General features: G+C 44.5%; 1 protein-coding gene across 1 annotated transcript in view; it reads left to right on the forward strand.

Moving 5' to 3' along the window:
* The window catches only part of GEMIN8 (gem nuclear organelle associated protein 8), a 37,301-nt gene extending 16,927 nt beyond the window's left edge, over window positions 1-20,374 (forward strand). The window contains exon 4 of the mRNA XM_065414802.1: window positions 18,485-20,374. Coding sequence (XP_065270874.1) covers window positions 18,485-18,741 — 257 coding nt within the window. The 3' untranslated portion in view covers window positions 18,742-20,374. The remainder of the gene's footprint in view (window positions 1-18,484) is intronic.
* The last annotated feature ends 518 nt before the right edge of the window (window positions 20,375-20,892 follow it).

The raw sequence follows: 20,892 nt of genomic DNA on the forward strand, positions 1-20,892 counted from the left end.
ATATTACAGCTGAGGTGTTTGTTCCTAGACTACCCCAAACTAATTCTGTGAGCAAAATTTAACTGACATAATCTCACAAATCAGTTACATTATCACACTAATCACATACTGTAGTTACAGTATGAACACAGCAGTGCTGTTAACCTACTTCACGCTGTCCTTCCCTATACCCATCACTTGCCCACTCATCTCTATCCAGCAATGAGTTATAAGAAAACTTCCTTTCAATACAGTCAGAATTTTTGTAGTGATTTAATTATTTTACTTTTTAAATTATTATTATTATTATGATTTTATTATTTTGTTGGACTACACTGGCTATTGTGTTTGGTTCCCTGCGGAACTGGTGATTCCATTAATCCAGGGGTCACCAACCAGTCGATCGCGATCTCCGGTGGTGCAGCGTGGCTGCTGCTAAGGCAGGCTCCCTGCCTGCCCCGGCCCCACGCCGCTCCTGGAAGCAGCCAAAGCAGCCCCGGGGCAAGGGGGTCTCCCTCTGCATGCTGCTCCTGCCTGCAAGCAATGAGCAGCACGCTTGCAGAGATGGGCAGCGCGCAGAGCTACATGGCCCCCGCCCCCTCCCAGGGGCTGCAGGGGCGCGCTGGCTCCTTCTGGGAGCAGCATGGGGCCGGGGTAGGCAGGGAGCCTGCCTTAGCGGCAGCCATGCTGTGCCACCCACCGGGAGCCATCAGAGGTAAGTGCTGCCTGGCGGGAGGCCGCACCCCAACCCCCAGTCCTGATCCCCCTCCCGGAGCCAGCACCCCGAATCCCCTCCTGCACCCCAAAACACCTGCACCCCAACCCCCAGCCCTGAGCTCCCTCCCGGAGCCAGCACCCCATACCCCCTCCTGCACCCCAGCCCTGACCTCCCTCCCAGAGCCAGCACCCCATACCCCCTCCTGCACCCCAAGCCCCAGCCCTGACCTCCCTCCCAGAGCCAGCACCCCATATCCCCTCCTACACCCCTGCCCCAGCCCTGACCTCCCTCCCAGAGCCAGCACCCTGTACCCCCTCCTGCACCCGAACACTCTGCCCCAGCCCGGAGCCCCCTCCTGCATCCAAACTCCCTCCCAGAGCTTGCACCCCTCACCCCCTCCTGCACCCCAACACTCTGCCCCAGGCTCAGCCTAGAGCCCCCTCCCACACTGCGAACCCCTCGGCCCCAGCCCAGAGCCCGCACCCCCTCCCGAATCCCAACCCCTACCCCAGCCGGGTGAAAGTGAGTGAAGGTGGGGGAGAGAGAGTGACGGGGGGGGAGGAATGGAGTGAGCAGGGTGGGGCTTTGGGCAAGGGGTGGGGCCTTGGGGAAGGGGTGGGGTAGATCCTGGGTTGCTCTTAAATTCAAAAAGTGATCTTGGGGGTAAAAAGATTGGAGACCACTGCATTAATCTAACCTGCAAGTGACGTTTTGTGGTTGCATGTCTTCCCTCAGGCCACTGAGAGAAAAACATGAAGTCATTTTTCCGGGTTATTGCACATGTCAGATGTGTAGTGTACTAATACCAAATTTTTCAAGAATACTGGATGTAAAGGACAAAATACATTACACTGGCCTTTTTAGGTTTTCAAAGAACATGTTTTAAGAATTAAAATAACATAAAAGCATAAAATAACATAAAAGCAGTTTGTCAGGACTTGCAATTCAGCAAATTTTCTAGTTGCACATATTTTCCATTTCACACTTTTTAACCTAGTCTTTAACACATTACTCACCTTTTGGATTTTTCTTACATGCCATTTTTCTCTTTGCGTTTTTATTTTTTTTATTTTTAATAAAAGGGAAAATGGTATAGTGCTATAATGCAAGGCTAATTATAGAATTAACAATGCACAGACTACTGTACCACAATAATAAAATGGCAGTGGGGTAGTTTCCTGTATTTAAAAACAAAGAAAAGCAGAGGAAATTACAGTCATGCCAGTTAGTTATTGAGGCATCACAGTCTGTGCATTGTTAATGCTATTCTTAGCTTTTTCCATTAGAGCCCCAGTTTTAAATGGCTACATATACACACCCTCCCTCCAATTTACCAAAACTAGTCCAAATACAATGTTTCAGACATGGTTTCCAGCCAGAGGAAGCCTTTAAAGAAAAAGTTTTGCAGTGATCAAATTAGATGTTTGTTACATATGAGAGTTTGAAACTTCAGTGGTTTGCAAATTCATACTCTCTTCCCCCTCCCCTTCATCTTGAAAAAATCAGTTTGTTTCTTTGATCTCAGTAAAGATTGCTGCCTTTGGCTATTTTGCAGATTGGTGGATTAAATTGGGAATTTTTCAGTATGCTATTTTTAATTTATGGAAATATAACTAAGTTTATAATTTTTTTTTTCTAATTTAAACAGGTAAGTGTGTGTTTCCTTGGAACCATATAATCTTCCAAATTGAATCGTAAGACTGGAAGGGACCCCAAGAGGTCTTCTAGTCCAGTCCCCTGCACTCATGGCAGGACTAAGTATCAAACAGATCACTAAGATAGGTTTGTTTGCCACCATTATTTTCCCCCAAAGTACAGTAATTTTCCCTCCCCATTCTTCAGCTGCACTCTTTCCCACCAGAGGTCCTAGCAGTTTCTTGGGTTTGGTTGCCAGTATCTTTTCCTGTTCTCCCCCTCTGCCCACAGTACCAAAACAGGGTGACTGGTGGCAGAATCATCACCCCACATGCACTCCCTTCATACATGTCCTCTTGACTTCAGTGGCTCTGCCAGCACTGCTGCCACTTGAATCTGTCAGCATCCTCTTCCCAGTACTTGAATCACTGCAGATTCTTCTGTTGGAGATAGCACCTCTGAGGTTGGACTGTCTCCTGAAGGCCAAGGAAATGATTCTAGTATTCACAGCCCTTCATGAGCTGCATGGAGAGGTGGGGAAGCAGCTGTCCTTCATTGCTATATCCCAGGTCTTGAGGCACTACATTTCCCAGCAGCAGCCCTGTAGTAATGGAGCCTCTCCATAGGCTCTAGGAATTCGACTATGATGATGTTTCCTGTAGCAGCAGAATCTTCACCCGCCTCTCCTTTGCAGATGAAATTCTTTGGTACAGCGTTCAGGACCCTGCATGGGGAGGCAGACAACAGAAGAATTCCCTTCCCGGTGCAGGGAGGCAGTGGCAGAATTTTCACCTCCCCAACATGTACTTTTTTCTTGAAATATAGCTATAATTGTGCACTTCCAGAATCTAGACTTAGGTTCATTTGAGGGGTGGTAGAGGCAGATGGGTGGACATGCCCTCGTATCTGTAATTTCACAAAGGACAGTTCGTCTTTAGTTCTAAGAGTATCTGGGAACACAGATGATCCTTGAAGACTAGATGGTAAATTAAAAAAAAAAAAAGCACATGCAATTATCCTTTGGAAAAGCCCTTCGGTCTTGTATTCTTCAGAGACAGTTTAAGCATATAAAAATATATTGCTTTTGTACATGGGGATGTGGATTTCATAATGATGCAACACAGCCTGCAAACCCTGAAGACTGCACTGTTTAGCTGTTGCTGCTATAAGAATAATAGCTAATTTAAAGGAGGCACTGGAAGGCTTAGGATATTAATAATGGAACTGGGCTTTCATCCCTGGGTTTCAAATACAACCTGAGCTTCACATCACTTGTTGGCTCTTCAGTGGCTAACATCTAGGAAGAGCGGTTTGGTGGTTAAAACACAGAGTTAGGAGATGTGATCTCTATTTCTTTCTCTGCCTTAGGGTTGCTGTGCAGCCTTGGCTGAGACACTTAATCTAATGCTGAGGTGCTGAGCATCTGCAGCTCCTACTGAGTCCAGTAGAAATTGAGGATGCTCAGCACATCTGAAAATCTGTCGGTGCTTTACTAGGGAGATAGGTGTCTAACTTTAGGAACCAGCGTTTGAAAATGTTGGCCTTAATCTTTCTGTGTCTCAGTTTTCCATCTACAGCTCATTGCCTCTTTCAGCTCGCTGCCAGGGTCAGTCTCACTTCACTCTACAATATAGGCCTGTCTCCCTGGCCTCCTCTCAATTGTCGATGGATGCACAACCAGAATGCTATGAGGAACTGTGGTACTCAGCTATCATACCACTCTGGTGAGGGCTTAGCAAGTTGCTCTAACATACAAACCCACTCTTACAATTTTAGCTACTCCTTACTCTTTTTTGAATTGTTTATTTTAATAATTCAGTTTTAGATAGAATTGCGTGCCGGCTCCTGCCTCTGCTTCCTTCTAGGAGTTAGGGGGTTGAGGGCATTGCTCTATATTTGGGCTCATCAGACCAGTGCCAGAAAACTGAGGGATACAGTCCCATGTCTAGAGACTGCCTATGGGACGAGAAATCCCTCATAGTCTTGCCAAACCCCAAGAGCCTGGGGATGTGAAAAACACTTCCCGGGAATGGGGAGAGTGACAAACCGTGGGTACTTCCAGCTGGAGGAGGGAGGGAGTGCTCTGTGTGGGGCTGTGGAGTACTAGGGGATTGTATCTGAATAGCCCAGTGGGGAGCCTAGGATTCTGTTTTCCTCTAGAGCTACTCCTGGTGCTGGACTCTGCTACACTAGCAATTTTCTGAAGTTAGTCCTGCTTATTTGCTTATTCTGCTGGCATCTGCAGCTGCTCTTACTGGCTCCTGTACTCTCCTTTACATGCTTTTCCCCTCCAGGGGAGCCTGGGAGAGCAGCTGCAGCTGCTGGGGAAAGAACTGGTGAGACCCTGCTGACGAGAGCAGCTCTAGAGGAAAGCAGAGTCTCCTGCTCCTCTGGTGGCTCTTCAGAAGTAGCCTCCACATTGCCTTGAATGCCTATTCAGCTCTCTTTGTGCTCCTCTCTCCAGACTGTGTGTTTGCTGCCTGCCCCGTAACCTGCGGTGGTTGGATACCCTTACTAGGCTCCTTTTGCAGGAGAAATGTCTGGCATTTCTGGTCTCCAAAATCAGTGCACTTTGGCTGGAATTCTGATGGTCAGTTCCTTGTTCTTGCCCCGATGAGTCCTGCAGGAATGTACCTCGGCAGAGTCCCAGCCACTGTCTCCTACTGGGAAGTGGAAGCAGGGACCTGGAAACAATGAACACATTCTAATAAGCTATTAAAATAAGAATTTTTTACTATAACCCCATGTGCATGGGAGATGGGGGAGGGAACTATTACAGTAGCTATTTCTATAAGAATTTTTAAGTGTTGTTGTAGTATAAAATATTGGGATAAATAAAGCAGAGTCCATAGTTTCTGCAATTCCTTGGCCACCTGCCCTAGAATATGGCTGCACAATATCTAAAGTTTCATTTTTAAAAGATTAATTTTCTAGTCCTTATGGTTCAAAGAAACCCTTCCAGATGCCTAGCTCTGAGAGGTGTGAACTGCTCCCATTCACTTTAATGTGTGTTAATGCCCAAACTTAATAATGGCCATTTAAATGTCAGCATCTTTCACTATTTCTCTGAACATGTTAGCAACGCATCCCAATCCAGATAACAACGCTCTTATGCATTGTTGTTAGAGGCAGTCCAGGGAAATGGAGCTGAGAGGTCAAGGGCTTCTGCCCCCACCCCCTTCCAAAATTGTCACCTACTAATCTGTTCGAAAGAGAGAGTGAAAGAGAAGGGCAGAGAGTAAGGATGGACTGATGGTTAGGGTGCTGCTCGCCTCAGATTTGAAAGACTGGGTTCAATTCTGTGCTCTGCTACACACATCCAAGGTGACTTTGGGAAAGTCACTTAAGCGATGGCTACACTACGGCCACCCCCCTGAGTGGCATAACTTATGCCAACTTAAGTGTCAGTGTGGACTGTGCTCTCCTGCCGACCTAGTGAGTTCTCCTACCGACATAGCTACTGCCGCTCACGGGGACTGGCGTAAGTAAGCTGCCAGGAGAGCTCTCCCCCATTGGCTTAGAGCAGCTACACTGGAGAGCTTACGGTGGTGCGTGTGCATCAGTGCAGCTGCGAAACTGCATGCTCTCTCATGTAGCCACAGCCTTAGTCTTTCTGTGCCTGCAAAATGGAGACAATAGCGCTCCCCTGCTTCATAGGGTTGTTCTGAAGATATACGTACATTAGTGATTGTGAGGTATTCAAATACTACAGAGATGGGAGCTATATAAAGTACCGAAAATAGATTGGTGCATCCCCTCCCCAGTTCCACAATTCTCATTTGCCTCCTGAGTGCCAAAAATCCCTTGCGCCGCTGCCAAAGTCTCCCCTGATTTTTGAAAGTATTTGTTGTCAATATAAAATTCTGCAACATGTTGAAAATATGGCAGAAGTGTAAAATGAAAAATAAATTTTAAACTGAGATTTGTATTGAAATTAATATTAGAGTAAATAACACAGGGAGCACTCTTCTGATTCTGTGATTGCTCATATTTAATTCAGTAAAAACCTTCTTGTTTTGATTTCACTTGGAGCTACTGCAGAAATGTCACAGCACCAGAAAATTCAGCACTACTTTGACAGTGAAATCAGGAGAGTCAACTACGGAATTTAGGTCCTCAAAGTGTGTTTGGGACCCTGATTTTTAACACTGTTGTCCCCAAGTATCAGAAAGTACCAACTTTCTGATATTCTTTCCCACTGCATAGTCCTTGCAGATTGCCTTTCTTTTCAGCAGCTGGAGACAGAGATGTGGAGGAGATTAGAGCACCAGTGGTAGTAGAAGATTTGCTCGAAGCCTCATCAGTTGTGATTGTTTTCATATTCCTGTGCCAGAGCTGTGGTGCAGTAGAGTTAAGAAATCATTTTCTTCTCTTACCACCGCATCGGTGAAGTCTACACCTGTGGAACTGTTCAGTGGGGGGTTTCATTGTGAAGGACTTTTTTTTTTTTTTTTTTTTTAACTGCAAAGAAGGAAAATTTGTTATAACCAGAGCACGTGGGGGAGACAGTGTCAGGGCAGTAGGTGTTAAGTGCCTTCTCATCCTTTGTGGCCTTTCTCGCTAAGATGGATTTCTAAGAGAGCCGAGTCTGCCCACTTATGGGGTGGACTGTTGTGCTTCTTGGTTGGTAAAAGCCCCAATTCACCAAGGCACTTCAGAACATGCCTAAATGTGATCATGTGAGTAGCCCCTTTGAAGTCAGTTCAGGGTGGTACTGAGCTCGGTACTGAGCTCACACTTGGCAGGAATTGTTAATAATTTAACACTGGGCAGGATGCCAGCTGCCCTTTTTAAACAGGCAGTAGTTAGGCTCTTGGTCCAGAAGCAGGTTCTGAATGATTGCCTGGTATCAGAGCAGATGATGACGGAGGCAGCTCCAGTCACATCTGGAGTCCATAAATTTTCTCGATTCTTATCAGTTGGTTTTTTTCTCAGTATTGATACCTTTGATTCATGATCTATTTATAGTAAGTATGCCAGAAAGGTATCCATGTTGATTTTATACATCTGTCAGCCACAGTCTGTACCAGAGGAACATTGCTGGAATTTGATATGGGAACATGGGGGTGGAGACTGGAATAGTTCAGCTTTTCCTTTTTTTTTAATGAAAGATTCCATAAGGTGTCTTCAATAATTTTTCCTCCTCCCCAAGGGCTCTCGACTGCATGGTGCTCAATCTTGTCACCCTGCCTCTTCATCAAAGAATATGCTGCTTCTCTGCCCTCTCATTGCTCAGTTGAGGTACACATGGATTGAGTGAGCTGATAATTTTGCTTTCAGTACAGAATTACAAGGGAGGGAAGTGGCCTTCGTTTAGTAGACATTGTAAATCTTAGTTTCATTTACTAAGATGCCCTGGTAGGTGAAAGACAGTATCAGAACTAGGAGACCATGTTTTAGTTTATGCTCTGGTCTGGACTTTTGCTTCCTGGCATGCAGGAGGTTTCTCCTGCAGTTTTATAGTAGCTTAGAGTGCCAAACTTGTTGACCAATTACAAGTGAAGTTGCTGGGTGGTCAGCTAGCATAATATAACAGCAGAGGGAAATAGGAAGAACATTCAGAAGAAAGTCTGAGGAAAAATCCCAAATCCCTTGCTACCAAAGTTCTGATCAACTGAGCCACTCTGGAAAGTGTGATGACCCCTCTCTCAAGAGGCTCCTTATGAAATGATGGACAAGCCAGGTTAGGAAACTTGCCCTGGTTGCCTAGAGGCTTGGACTTTTGGGGTTTTTTTGTTTGTTTGTTTTTTTAACTTGCTGAGGCCAGCTTAATCCTGATCAGTGTAATTTATTTTATTCTGTGTGTCTACAGTAACAGTTTCTTGGATCACTGCTAGTTAACTGAAAGGTCAGTGCATAGTTCCTCAATGTTTCTTTTAAAAAAAAAAAAAAAAAGTTAACATGACCGCTACAAAATGTTATCCGAAAACACTTGAAAAAGAGAGTTTTTGCTGAAGCAAAGAGTAACCATTTCCCCGTTGTTTATTATTTTATTTGCATTCATATAACATACAATAAAACTAGCTGCAGTTGGGAAATATAGCTCAACAATTTAATATGCTATTGTGAGAATTAAATTTTTAGAAAGTAATGCAGGCAAAATACTGTTTTGGATTATACTCACAATTCACATTTCAGTACTATTCAGTTGTCTGTGGTGTTCTGTACAGGTATGAAACATTTATTTCATAGCATACCTATTTAATCTCTATTCACAACTCTACTCAGAACATAGATGGTGATCTTTGACAATGGCAAAACAGATTTAAAAATAAAACACCTTTGGATTTGGGCATTCTGAATTTCTTTAGGAGGCTGATACAAGTTGTTTTTGTAATGGAGCATATAATAAAGTACATTCTCTCTCCTGTTGTGTGTAAAGTTATGTGGGCATGTATGTAGGTATAGTTTATATATAGATTTAAGTAATCTCTCTGTTTACCGTAGCACTGGTGTCTTTGTCTGTTGTCAGCATTGTTGCCATCAGCGACAGATTGGAATTGTTTTTGGGGGAGGGGAAGCAGTGCACAATCAGCTGGTCTGAATCTAATCTTATTGCTGTAGACTTGATCCTTACTAGAAGCAGCTGCCAAAGCCTGATCCTGCGCTAATTTCAAAGTAATGGCCAGTAGCCCATTGACTTTGTAATTCTGTCATGTGACGTAAGCGTACAGACTCTGGCTATCCCTTCCAATAGCGTGTGTGTCTTACTGGGTGAATAGTACAGCATAATGTGACCTGGTTCTGGTCACTTTAACATTGTAAAATGTGCTATGCCTCAGTGAGTCTGGATGCTTTAGTCCATTATGTATGCAGTGTGGACTGGTCCATGTGTGGCAGAGAGATATGATCATGGATTCTGTTAGAGCTGTCTGTAATTTCTAGAACAGACTTTCACTCAAAGTACTGCCAGCCAAGATGATTTCTATATGTAGTAATGCTTGTTTGAGTTCATGTGATAGTTGGGAGTAATGAGATTCTTTAAGAAGGGTTAACGCTGGAAGGTAATAGGGGGAAACATAAACCAGCTGACTGGCAGTTTAGTTGCGGATCCTGGACAGCAGAAATGTAAAGTGTTGCTAGTGTGAACGTTTGATAACAATCTAAACAATAAATCTTGAGTCATTTCTGATCTTGGATCCTTGGGCAGGTATGTGAAATCAGAACTGAGTCCTTACTTGCTAATGGTATTTGTAAAAAGAGAAAATCATTTTTTTAATCTCCTGTTACTCTGCACTTCAACAAGTCATTTAATCCAAAGATTTCCAAATAATTTGTAACCATTAATCATTCCAAAATTCCCTGTGAAGTAGGAAAACATTCTACTAATTTTATAGATCAATAGACTGAGGCACAGAGTGGATAAGTAACTTGCCAACATTATAACTACTCTAAAGCAAATCTGGAAATGGAACCTGTCATAACTATAAAGGGAAGGGTAAGAGCTCTCCTGTGTACAGTACTATAAAATCACTCCTGGCCAGAGACTCCACAATCCTTTTACCTGTAAAGGGTTAAGAAGCTCGGGTAACCTGGCTGACACCTGACCCAAAGGACCAATAAGGGGACAAGATACTTTCAAATCTTGGGGGGGGGAAGGCTTTTGTTTGTGCTCTTTGTTTAGGGGGTTGTTCGCTCTTGGGACTGAGAGGGACCAGACATCAATCCAGGTTCTCCACAGCTTTCTAAACAAATCTCTCCTATTTCAAACTTGTAAGTAAATAGCCAGGCAAGGCGTCTTAGTTTTACTTTGTTTTCTCAACTTGTAAATGTACCTTTTACTAGAGTGTTTATCTTTGTTTGCTGTACTTTGAACCTAAGACTAGAGGGGAGTCCTCTGAGTTCTTTAAGTTTGATTACCCTGTAAAGTTATTTTCCATACTGATTTTACAGAGATGATTTTTACCTTTTTCTTTAATTAAAAGCCTTCTTTTTAAGAACCTGATTGATCTTTCCTTGTTTTAGATCCAAGGGGGTTGGATCTGTATTCACCAGGAGTTGGTGGGAGAAAGGAGGGGGATGGTCAATTTCTCCTTGTTTTAAGATCCAAGGGGTTTGGATCTGTATTCACCAGGAGTTGGTGGGAGAAAGGAGGGGGATGGTTAATTTCTCCTTGTCTTAAAATCCAAGGGGTTTGGATCTGTATTCACCAGGGAATTGGTGCAGGGTTTCTCAAGGCTTCCCAGGGAAGGGAAATAGTCTTTGGGAATGGTGGCAGCGGACCAGATCTAAGCTGGTAGTTAAGCTTAGAAGTCTTCATGCAGGCCCCCACAGTTGTACCCTAAAGTTCAAAGTGGGGATACAGCCTTGACAGAACCCAAGAGTTCTGACTTCAGTTCCTTGTTTCTAGCTATTATATATTTAAATTTTTAAATTTACATTCACTCAGTGTCTTGGTAGCGATTTCATCTTATTTCTACAATTGTCAGCTTCCCTCTCCTAAAGCTCTAGAAAAGCTGAGAAAGTGTCTGTTATAACAAAAGGAAATGAGCTGAATTGAATACATTTGATTTGGGAAATCTGTTTTGTGTCTGCTGGAACAGATTGCCTATTACAACCATGTCCATTCTGAGGAGTGCACTCTTTGGACTCTTTCCTACTTGTTTGTCCAGTGAGATTTCAGATGACAGCAAGACTGACAATGAAATACATCTGCTCCTATTTCTTATGTTGAAATCCACAGTGAAACTGTTTTTTCTTAAGAGTTGTGTTGTTCATAGATTTAAGACGAGCTCATGGTAAAATGTTGGATATTTATTCTGATGATTAGTAGGGATGAAGGTGAGTTAGAACTATTCTGCATGAAGGTGCCTGGATTTATAATCTTTTTGTTAGTTCCAGTTTGTGGTTGGCTGCCATGGCAGTGACTGAGCGCTTGCCTACATGGGGAATTATTCCAGAATAAAGTAATTTTTATTCCAGAATAGTGTCCACACATGGGAGTTATACCAGCAGAGCTGTAGCAGAATAGTTACTCTGCTATAGCTATGCCAGTCAATTTCCCTGTGTAGACAAGTCCTAATCCTTCTGTTTGAGGAGTCATGTGATCTCCCTCGGAGATCATGTTTCAGTGGGGGAAGGGTTCATTAAGTTTTCAGTTGTAGCCCTAATATTGTCATTCTGCAAGCAGAAGCCAGTTTGAATTTAATTAGGGCTACCATACGTCCGGATTTCCCCGGACATGTCCACCTTTTCGTTCTTTAAATAGCCATCCAGGGGGGATTTCTAAAAATCTAAAAATGTCCGGGATTTCCCCCCGGTCGGCTATTTATAGACCGAAAAGCGGCGGCCAAGCGCCGCTCGGCAGCCAAAGCCCTTTCCCAGCTACCCCCATCCCCTGCAGCCTTAGCACGCTGCCCGGCACCGCAGCTGTCCACCCCTCCCCCAGCTCACTTCCCCCTCCTCCCCTCCCCTGAACGCTCCGCCCCCCTGCTCCTCCCCCTCCCCTGCTTCCCGCGAATCAGATGTTTGCGGGAAGTCTGAAAACAAGCAGGGGCAGGCGGGCAGCAGCAGGTAAGCTGGGACGGGGGGGACGCGAGGAGGAGGGCTCCGGGGAGGCGCGGCGCAGCCCAGTCCGGCCCCGGCCAAGCGGATCCGGCCCCGGCCGGCCCCAGCGTCTCTGGCCTGGCTCGGCTCGGGCACTAGCCCCGGTTCCGGCCAAGTGCTGCCCGGCCCTGACCCCAGCGGCTCCAGCCCTGACCCCAGCGGCTCCGGCCCCGGTTCAGGCCGAGCGGCGCCGGCCGAGCACCCCTGGCTCCGGCCCCAGCGGCTCCGGCCCGGCTCAGCTCGGGCGCTGGCCCCGGTTCCGGCCGAGTGCGCCGACCCTGGCCCCAGTGGCTCCGGCCCGGCTCGGGTCCCAGGGCGGCGGCCCCGGTTCCGGCCGAGCGCACCGGCCCGGCCCCGCCCGAGCACCTCCGGCCCGGCCTCAAGCCCCGCGACCCCGGCCGGAGCGCAGCCCGATTCCTGGGCTCTTGCTAAAGCCGGCCCTGGTCAGGGGACAGGGAGGGGGGGTTGGATGGGTCGGGAGTTCTGGGGGGGCTGTCAGTGGGGCAGGAGTGTGGAGAGGGGTCGAGGCAGGCAGGGAGCAGAGGGGATTGGATGGGTCAGGTGTTCTGGGGGTCCTGTCAGGGGGCGGGGAGTGGTTGGATAGGGCGTGGGAGTCCCGGGGGTCTGTCTGAGGGAGGGAGTGTGGATATGGGGCGGGGGTGTGGAGAGGGGTCGAGGCAGGCAGGGAGCAGAGGGGGTTGGATGGGGCGGGAGTTCTGGGGGTCCTGTCAGGGGGCGGGGAGCAGTTGGATAGGGCATGGAAGTCCTGGGGGTATGAATATGGGGTGGGGGTGTGGATAAGGGTCGGGGCAGTCAGGGGACAGGTAGGGTCCTAGGGGGGCAGTTAGGGTGGGGGGTTCTCAGGAGGGGGCAGTCAGAGGACAAGAAGCAGGGAGGCTTAGATAGGGGGTGGGATCCTAGGGGGCAGTTAGTGGCAGGGTCCCAGGAGGGGGCAGTCAGGGGACAAGGAGCGGGGGGGGGGTTGGGGGTTCTGAGGGGGGCAGTCAGGGGGTGGGAAGTGGGAGGGAGTGGATGGGGGCGGGGCGGGGCTAGAGCAGGGCTCCTCCCCCCCAGTGTCCTCTTTTTTGATTGTGGAAATATGGTAACCCTAAATTTAATGGCAATTTTAAGCATGGATGCAGCCTACCTAAGGTAATTCACAGCTAGAACTGGCTTGCTCACGCTGCATCATATTTTCTGATTTAGTACATGTGTGCAGGACTTTTCGTTGTTTTGTGCTCACCTGTGTCAAAGAAACCATATCCCGTAAATAAGACTGTATTTTTGCATAATCCCAATTTGTTTGAATTTGGGTTTACCCAAAAATTGGTTGCATCACCCAGGCTCCCACTGACTGATGTGCCATTCTTGCAAAGCTCTGCATTGCTGCAGGAGCAGAGCTTGAGGCTTCAGCCTTGTGTGGAACTCCTAAGCTCCTTGGGATTTCTAAAGAGCTAAAGCTAAATACCTTGGAGATCCCAGTTACAGAACCCTCAGTTTTTAAAGTTTGTTTTGTGGTTTTTATACAAATGTATTTATTAATTGTACCCAAAGGTTTAGCTGGTGTTAGTGATTAATATTTTTTATGATAAAATAGCCTGTTTCTGCCAGCTCAGGAAAGATCACATGGAACATTGCTGTAGTTTTTTTACAGCTCCCTAGCAAAACCTGTGGAAGAATCAGCCTCTCAAACTGAGGATCAGCATATGGGTAGAAGATTAGCACACCAGAGGACTGCTTCTAACACGGCCTTCAGAGACAGAACTAGGAACTAAAAACCTCAGTGGAAAAGGTGAATGCCTAAATTCTTCAGATAGATTTGTGACATGCTGCTCATGTCCAGGTTATATTTAGAAGTGGATCGGGAAGCTCAGAAATGAGACTATTATTTATCTTTGTAATAAACAGACATATACACTGAACAAGAATACTGGTCAGACATCACAAAAGAAAAACACTGAGGAAAGTGAAATGTTTTTGTAAAGAATAGTCTGTTATCTGGAAGACAGTAAAGGAAGAGCCGTTTGCCACTTCTGAAGAGCAGGACCGTGGTCTGTTGCCAGAATATCATTTGAATGGGCCACAACCCAGAAACATGGCAGAGTGCAAAATGTTTCCACCCAAAGAGTTATGGAGAAGTCTTTATAAGAAGAGTTGTCATTTTGCATAGGCTCAGTAGATACAAGTCTCTCCTTACAGATCTTTCTCCTAATAAAAATGTATATTTTTTAAAAAGAGGGAAAAGTGTAAACTTCTGTGATTACTCTTCAGGCTTCTTAGAAGATATTACAAATAATGAGGGGCAAAATGGATCAAAATTACAGAAAGTATTTGTTCTTTTAAAATGAGGATAAATAGAGTCATCTGGGCTACTAAGGGCCTCTGGGGAAAATTGCTTAAGTCTTGAGGAGGGCCAGCACATGCAGGGTTGTTGTGTCCACATGGAGCCACAATTGCAGGCCGGGGGGAGGGGGAGGGCTTAATCCTTATTGAACTAACAGCAGCTTATTCTGATCCTGTCAGTGACAGTCAGTAGAATTGCAGTTGTCTTTATTTGTGCAGATTTTGTCTCATCTAATGCATTACCAAATTAAAGATGATTATTTATAGCGGGCAGTGTAGGCAAAAAGGGATTGCTTTGGCGCCTGATTACCAGGGTGACTTATCATTATAGGGGGTTTTTTATTATTATTTTTGCACTCTGTGTTCCTAATCAAAATCAAGCTTTAGTGGAACATTAATGAAGGCCTGAAAACCTTGGTAGTGTCCCAGTACAGATGAAAGTGAGTTAAATAAGTGTATTTGGGACCCTGGAAGTTGGAAAGGAATCTCCTCTTCACTATGTCTGGAAAATGGTCTGACAGGTTTGTTTGTTTTTTTTCCAAATGAGGATCATCTCACAGCAGAAATGTATTCAGTAGTGATATATTGATTCTAGAGATGGGTTTTAAGACAAAAGTAACTTTAGGGGTGGGGGAGGGGGAATTCCAGGAAACTGCAATTATAAAAATGTCAGCAGTGTTTATTCTTTGTAGCATAACCAGATGACACCACAGGTGGTTGCCTGGCTTATAACATTTGCAAAATATTGTTCCACAATTGTATTAGAAAGTAAAATCTTTCCAGTAATTGAATGCTTTAAAAGGAAGCTTTGATATATTTATTTTAGTCTATGGGGAGTGGAAAGAGGGTCCACTCAGAATTATGTAAATAGTTTTTTCAAAGGTATTCCTTGCTCCAGTTCCTTTGCCATGAGGCTCTCATTTGGGAGTGCGAGGGGATTCTAGTACTCTAGGTTGAGGATAACTTTCCTAGTGAGTCCTGCTAGTTTATGTATAGATTAACTTTGGTGTTTGCTTCAGATGAGCGCTGGATTCTTTGCTTTGCCCTGTATACATTATAACATTTTCTTAAATTCAGTACATTGCTAGTTATTTATTTTCAAATCTTTTGATCCAAGGATAATTGCACATTTCTTGCACAGGTTCTTTTTATTTTTGTGCCTGTGAAAAGAGCCAGATTGATACTCATTGAGACCAAAGTCTGCCATTTTTCCACAGAGCAAGTGCAGTCTGAGCAATGCAAGTCAAACTTCCCCACTGTGCTGGAGAGACTACTGCTATAGATGCTTCAGTTTATATATCCATTCCTTCCTTGGCCTTTTTCCCAAGATTTCCAACAACTGTAGTAATTAGTGCCCATTATGATGGTAGCTTTTGTGACCACAAATAACTGGTTTCAGACCACAAACACACTTCACATAGGCCCCAAAACACCTCTGCTAGTAATACCTTTTAGCACTAGTGTCTTGGGCTGAAGTTGAACAAGTGTCGTAGAAGTGAAAAGCTGTGTCCCCCTTTGCATGTCCTCTGAGTCCGACTTCCTTCTGCCAAGTATTAAACAGCATTAGCTCTGGGCTTTAAATATCTGAGACTATATGATGTAGTGATTTTGGGAATCTCTTCACCAGAGCTATGGGATGATAAATAGGTTGGTAAACCTAGGTTCAAAAATCAAGGGAAATACATTTATAAATACAAAATAAAACATATACTGTAGCAGTACCTTGATTTATTTTGGGATTAGGATCAAAGATTATTCCTTATAGCAGGGGTCGGCAACCTTCGGCACGCAGCCCATCAGGGTAATCTGCTGGTGGCTGCAAGACATTTTGTTTATGTTGACCGTCCGGAGGCATGACCCCCCGCAGCTCCCAGTGACCGCTGTTCGCCATTCCCGGCCAATGGAAGTTGCGGGAAGCGGCGTGGGCTGCAGCCTGTGGACAGTCAATGTAAACAAAAACAACCAGGAGTCCGGTGGCACCTTAAAGACTAACAGATTTATTTGGGCAGAAGCTTTCTGAAGAAGTGAGGTTTTTTACCCACGAAAGCTTTTGCCCAAATAAATCTGCCACCGGACTCCTTGTTGTTTTTGTGGATACAGACTAACACGGCTACCTCCTGATACTTGACACAACATAAACAAAATGTCTCGCGGCCCGCCAGCGAATTATCCTGATGGGCTGCGTGCCGAAGGTTGCTGACCCCTGCCTTATACGTTTCCATATGGACCCTCATCTATGTGTTTCCTCAGGGGTATTGACAGAAGAATGTTCTTCCCTTTGGAGACATGCCTTTTAAAACAAAATAATAGTAAGGGGAGCATCTAGATAGAACGGGTGTGCTCATAGTCCCGCAAACTCCCCCTCTACTTCTGCCACAGAAATATGGACAAATACAGTAACCTTTAAAATGGCAAGGCAAAGCTTTCTGTCTCTCCAGCAAAGAAACAGACGCCAGAGTTGAAGTTTCATATTATACTGTTTAAAATATCTATTTTCTGTGTATGAGGAATGATGTGTTTAGTGAGGCTGACAGACTGTCAGTTGGCTGCTCTACAAACTACTTTCCAGCATAAAAATAAACTGCAGATGTTCCAAGACAGATATATCAAGATACTTAACTTTGGTTTCGGGTTTGCAGATGTTCTGTGTTTCACTAGAAATAAATCTCAGGGTTAGTGTTGATAAAAATGCATTCTCCATAACTCCACAGACTGAGTCTTGTGTGTGTGTTTAATACATTTTGACCTGTAAGCACTTTTGTTGTTTTAAATACACCTCTACCCCGCTATAACGCGACCAGATATAACACGGGTTCGCATATAGCGCGGTAGCAGCGGGGCTCCGGCAGCGCTTTAAAGGGTCCAGGGCTCCGGCTGCTGCAGGGAGCCCTGGGCCCTTTAAATCACCACCGGAGCCCTGCTGCTGCTACCCCAGGGCTGTGGCAGCGGGGCTCGCCGGCGCTTTAAAGGGCCTGGGGCTCCCCGCAGCAGCCCTGCCGCCCCTACCCCAATATAACGGCGTTTCACCTATAAGGCGGTAGGGATTTTTGGCTCCCCACGACTGCGTTATATCGGGGTAGAGGTGTACCAGAACAAAAACACATTTCTTGTCTTTTCTTCCCATAATAAGTAAACCAAAATAAGTTATTAACTAGGACCCCTGTTGTGGAAGATGTTGAGTACTCATCTCTCATCATAGGTGTTGGAACTAGTTTTGCTGGGGGTGCTGCAGCACCCTCTGGCTTGAAGTGGTTTCCATTATATACAGGGTTTACAGTTTGGTTCAATGGCTGTCGGTACTCCCACTATAAAAATTGTTCCAGCACCCCTGTCTGTTGTTGTTTGCAATGGTTGTTGGAAATATTCAGCACCTAGCAGAGTATATCTTCTAGGAGTTGTCCCACAATGTTGGACCTGTTGTTTTAACAACTTAATTAATCTTCTTGCCAGAGTGATGGTTTTTCAATTAGCCTATAGTTGACTGCATGGAGCTGAGCTGGGGACGGGGAATCATCCAGATATTACTTCCAGATGAGTTTTAATTTATTTCCAAGGACAAATAGAACGGTTTTACCTGTCTGAATTACTGTAACTTCACTTTAATACTTTGATATGCTGCTGGGTTTTTAAAACAGAAAATAATGTGTGCTTTGTAAAACTCAAGTAAGGAATGAACTTGGTGCAAGAGTGTAAACATGGCACTGACAGCTGTATTTCCTACAATACGTTTGATGGCTGGCACTTGCATGACATATTGGCTTGTTCCTTCTTTTCATGTAGAAAATGTAACTGGATACAATTGGCTATGGTTCAACTAAAGTTACGCTATTTTGTGTATCATCTCATCACAGCTGCAAAGTAATGACTTCCAGAGTTGGGTCTTCCACCTTGACGGGACGGTGAGTGTGTAAGGGAGAGATGAGACAAAGCTGATTCAGTTTTGTTTTTTATAAATGCAAGATTCTCAACAACTTCAAGATTCAAGTCAGACTACTTTGTTCTCTTTTTAATTTTTAGTTATGCGATTCGGTGGTGTTCTTATATCACGCAGCATGTATTGTAATGTGAAATTTGCTTTGTGAATATAACAATAAGCCACACTTTGAGTGACTGTGTGCTTCAGGTCTAACCGTGGGCCCCGCGTGCATTTGACTCTGTATTCGCTTACAAAATAACAAACTGATGAGATTTCAGCAGAGCTAAAGCATGACTGGGTGGTATCCTAATCAAATATTAAGTCTCCTGAGGTTCTTTTTTGCCTAGGGAAGCAGCAGCAGCTTGAAGCCGAGCACCAGGACATGTATGTCGAAGCTGATCATGACCTGCACCTGACAACACGACGTTCGGTACAACCCCCTGCAGAAAGACCCGGGGAGAGACGTATGGCTGAAATGAAGAAACTCTATGGTGTGGGTGCGGCCAAAATCCAAGCCATGGAGACTGCCATGCAACTTGCCTTTGATAGGAACTGTGATAAAAAGCAGCCCAAGTACTGGCCTGTTATCCCCCTGAAACTGTGAGCTGTATCATCTTCTGTACTAGCAGTCCAGCGCTGCAGCTGTGGGTGCCCAATCAGGCTACATAGCTCAATGAATGAATCAGGGGTCATCACTTGTTCTCCTTTCCCCTCCTGCCAAACACACTCCCCCTCTTCTTTTTAATCTGTCTACCAGAGTTTTCAGAACCTATAGCATCTCCACAGGGAAGTCCTAAATTATTGATTTGTACTGTAGGGATAGTGAAATTTTACTTCTTTTAAAATATATATTTCACTAATTTAATGTTGGTCTGCCTGGACCATGCTTGCAGGAAATGCAGTAGCATTTGTTTGCACTTAGTGAGCTGGGAAGACTGTTTAGCAACACAAAAATCTCTACAAATGATCCACTTATTTATTATTTTTAATGTAGTAGCCTTGAGATCCATTTTAACACAGTACAGCTTGAAGTGTTGTGAATTCTGAACCCTCATCCTTGATTTGGGGATCCTGCAGTCAATTGGCCAAGGTACAAAATACTAAATTACTGTAGCACAGCCATTTGAATGCTCTTTGAAAGCTTTATAATAAGGCAGGAATTTTTTATTCCAGTCTGAAACTTGGCAGGCAGAATTTCAATCCAGAAGCAAACTTATATGAAAACGTTAAAAAAGAAATTTTGGCCATTTTTATTATACAACTGTTTGGCATGGTAGCAAAAATGTCTAATTGATTTGATACATAAAAAAAAGAAAAATTAAACCAACGGAGAGGATTAGGTTCCAGTTCTGTCACCCTTGACTCACATTGAGTAGTGTCTTACTCAACTAATAATTCCATTGATTTGTGAACTCACTGAGTAAGCAATACTCAATATGAATAAAGGAGGCAGAATTGAGCCCTTAATGTTGAAAAGTGAGTACTCTGGATATGTAATCATGAAAATCCTTCTGAAAAGCAGCTATGTGTCACTATTGTATACTTAGTTTTCACCAAAACAAGTTTTCACCCAGTCAAAGTAACACAGACTTCAGACATTTTTCTGTAGAAAGAGTTGTGTAAAGAAAATGATGATTAAATGGCCTCTCTGTGTAATATGCAGTATTTCCATGCTACATTATAAGTGGTTCCAAAGAAACGTATTAGTGACTTAACTGTCATAAACATGGGTGACCCGTTTTTGCGGTAGAGAAGGCTGAGGCTGAAGTTCCAACCGTTTAATTTGCTCTAGCTATGTCCTGTACTTGCCTATACGGTCTAGCTGTTGTAGCATGTGTGGCATATAATAAACCACATTAATCTCTCTGCCCTTTGCTATATACTGGTAGACTAGAGCAAATTTCAGATTTAACTTTGAATGTCCTTGTTCTTATCACTTGGTGTTACAGCTTCAAAAGTACTTCTTTTTTTATTCTAACTGAACATAACATGCATAACATGAAGTGGTAAGATTGAACTCCTTAAAATTAAAAGCTTCCAGACTCCAAGACTCATTACTGATGTAATTGAACTAACAAGCTTGTGCACAGGGAAAAAAATAAGTTGGGGTTGTGAAATGTAATCCTGCATTTGGTGTACTTTAATTTTGTCATGGTATGTATGTTAGCGATCGACTATGAAATGTCAGGAAATAGTGTTTTTGTTAGGATCTCTCTTGGTTGACAGAATAAACTTTTATCTTCTCATAAAAACTCTGTGATAAAAATTATTTGTTTTTACATCCTGCCCCAGCTATATAACGCTTTATTCAATGCCCAGGGGTGGTAAACCTTCTCTTGCTCTCTCTGTTTGTTAGGGAAGGCTGCACCTTGCCCTGGTGCAGCTTTAACTTAGTTATGTTGTGAAAAGCGCATATGGGTGCAGATGAGGGTTTCACCGGAACCCTTGGCCCACTCACGGCCTATCTGGTAAGGTGCAAAGTGGGTGAGGAAGGCTGCTGTGCTTTTTGAGGGAAGGGCATCTTCCCTTCCAGATCCATGTACAGATCTCTCTCTTCCCATATGAATGGGGGACTCTGCTGCCCTGGCAACATCAGCGGCTATTTTGGGGCTGGGGTGGAAGGTACACCCCCTCACACTTCTCTGCTCCTGAAGAGCTTGCCAGGGAATACACTCTTGGGATGTATATATTTTTGTGGAGCCCCCTCTGTTAAGGGGATCTTCTATACAGGAGAAGTAGTCCCAGGGGAAATAGA

The sequence above is a fragment of the Emys orbicularis genome, chromosome 1 (genome assembly GCF_028017835.1).
Source record: "Emys orbicularis isolate rEmyOrb1 chromosome 1, rEmyOrb1.hap1, whole genome shotgun sequence".
NCBI lineage: Eukaryota > Metazoa > Chordata > Testudines > Emydidae > Emys > Emys orbicularis.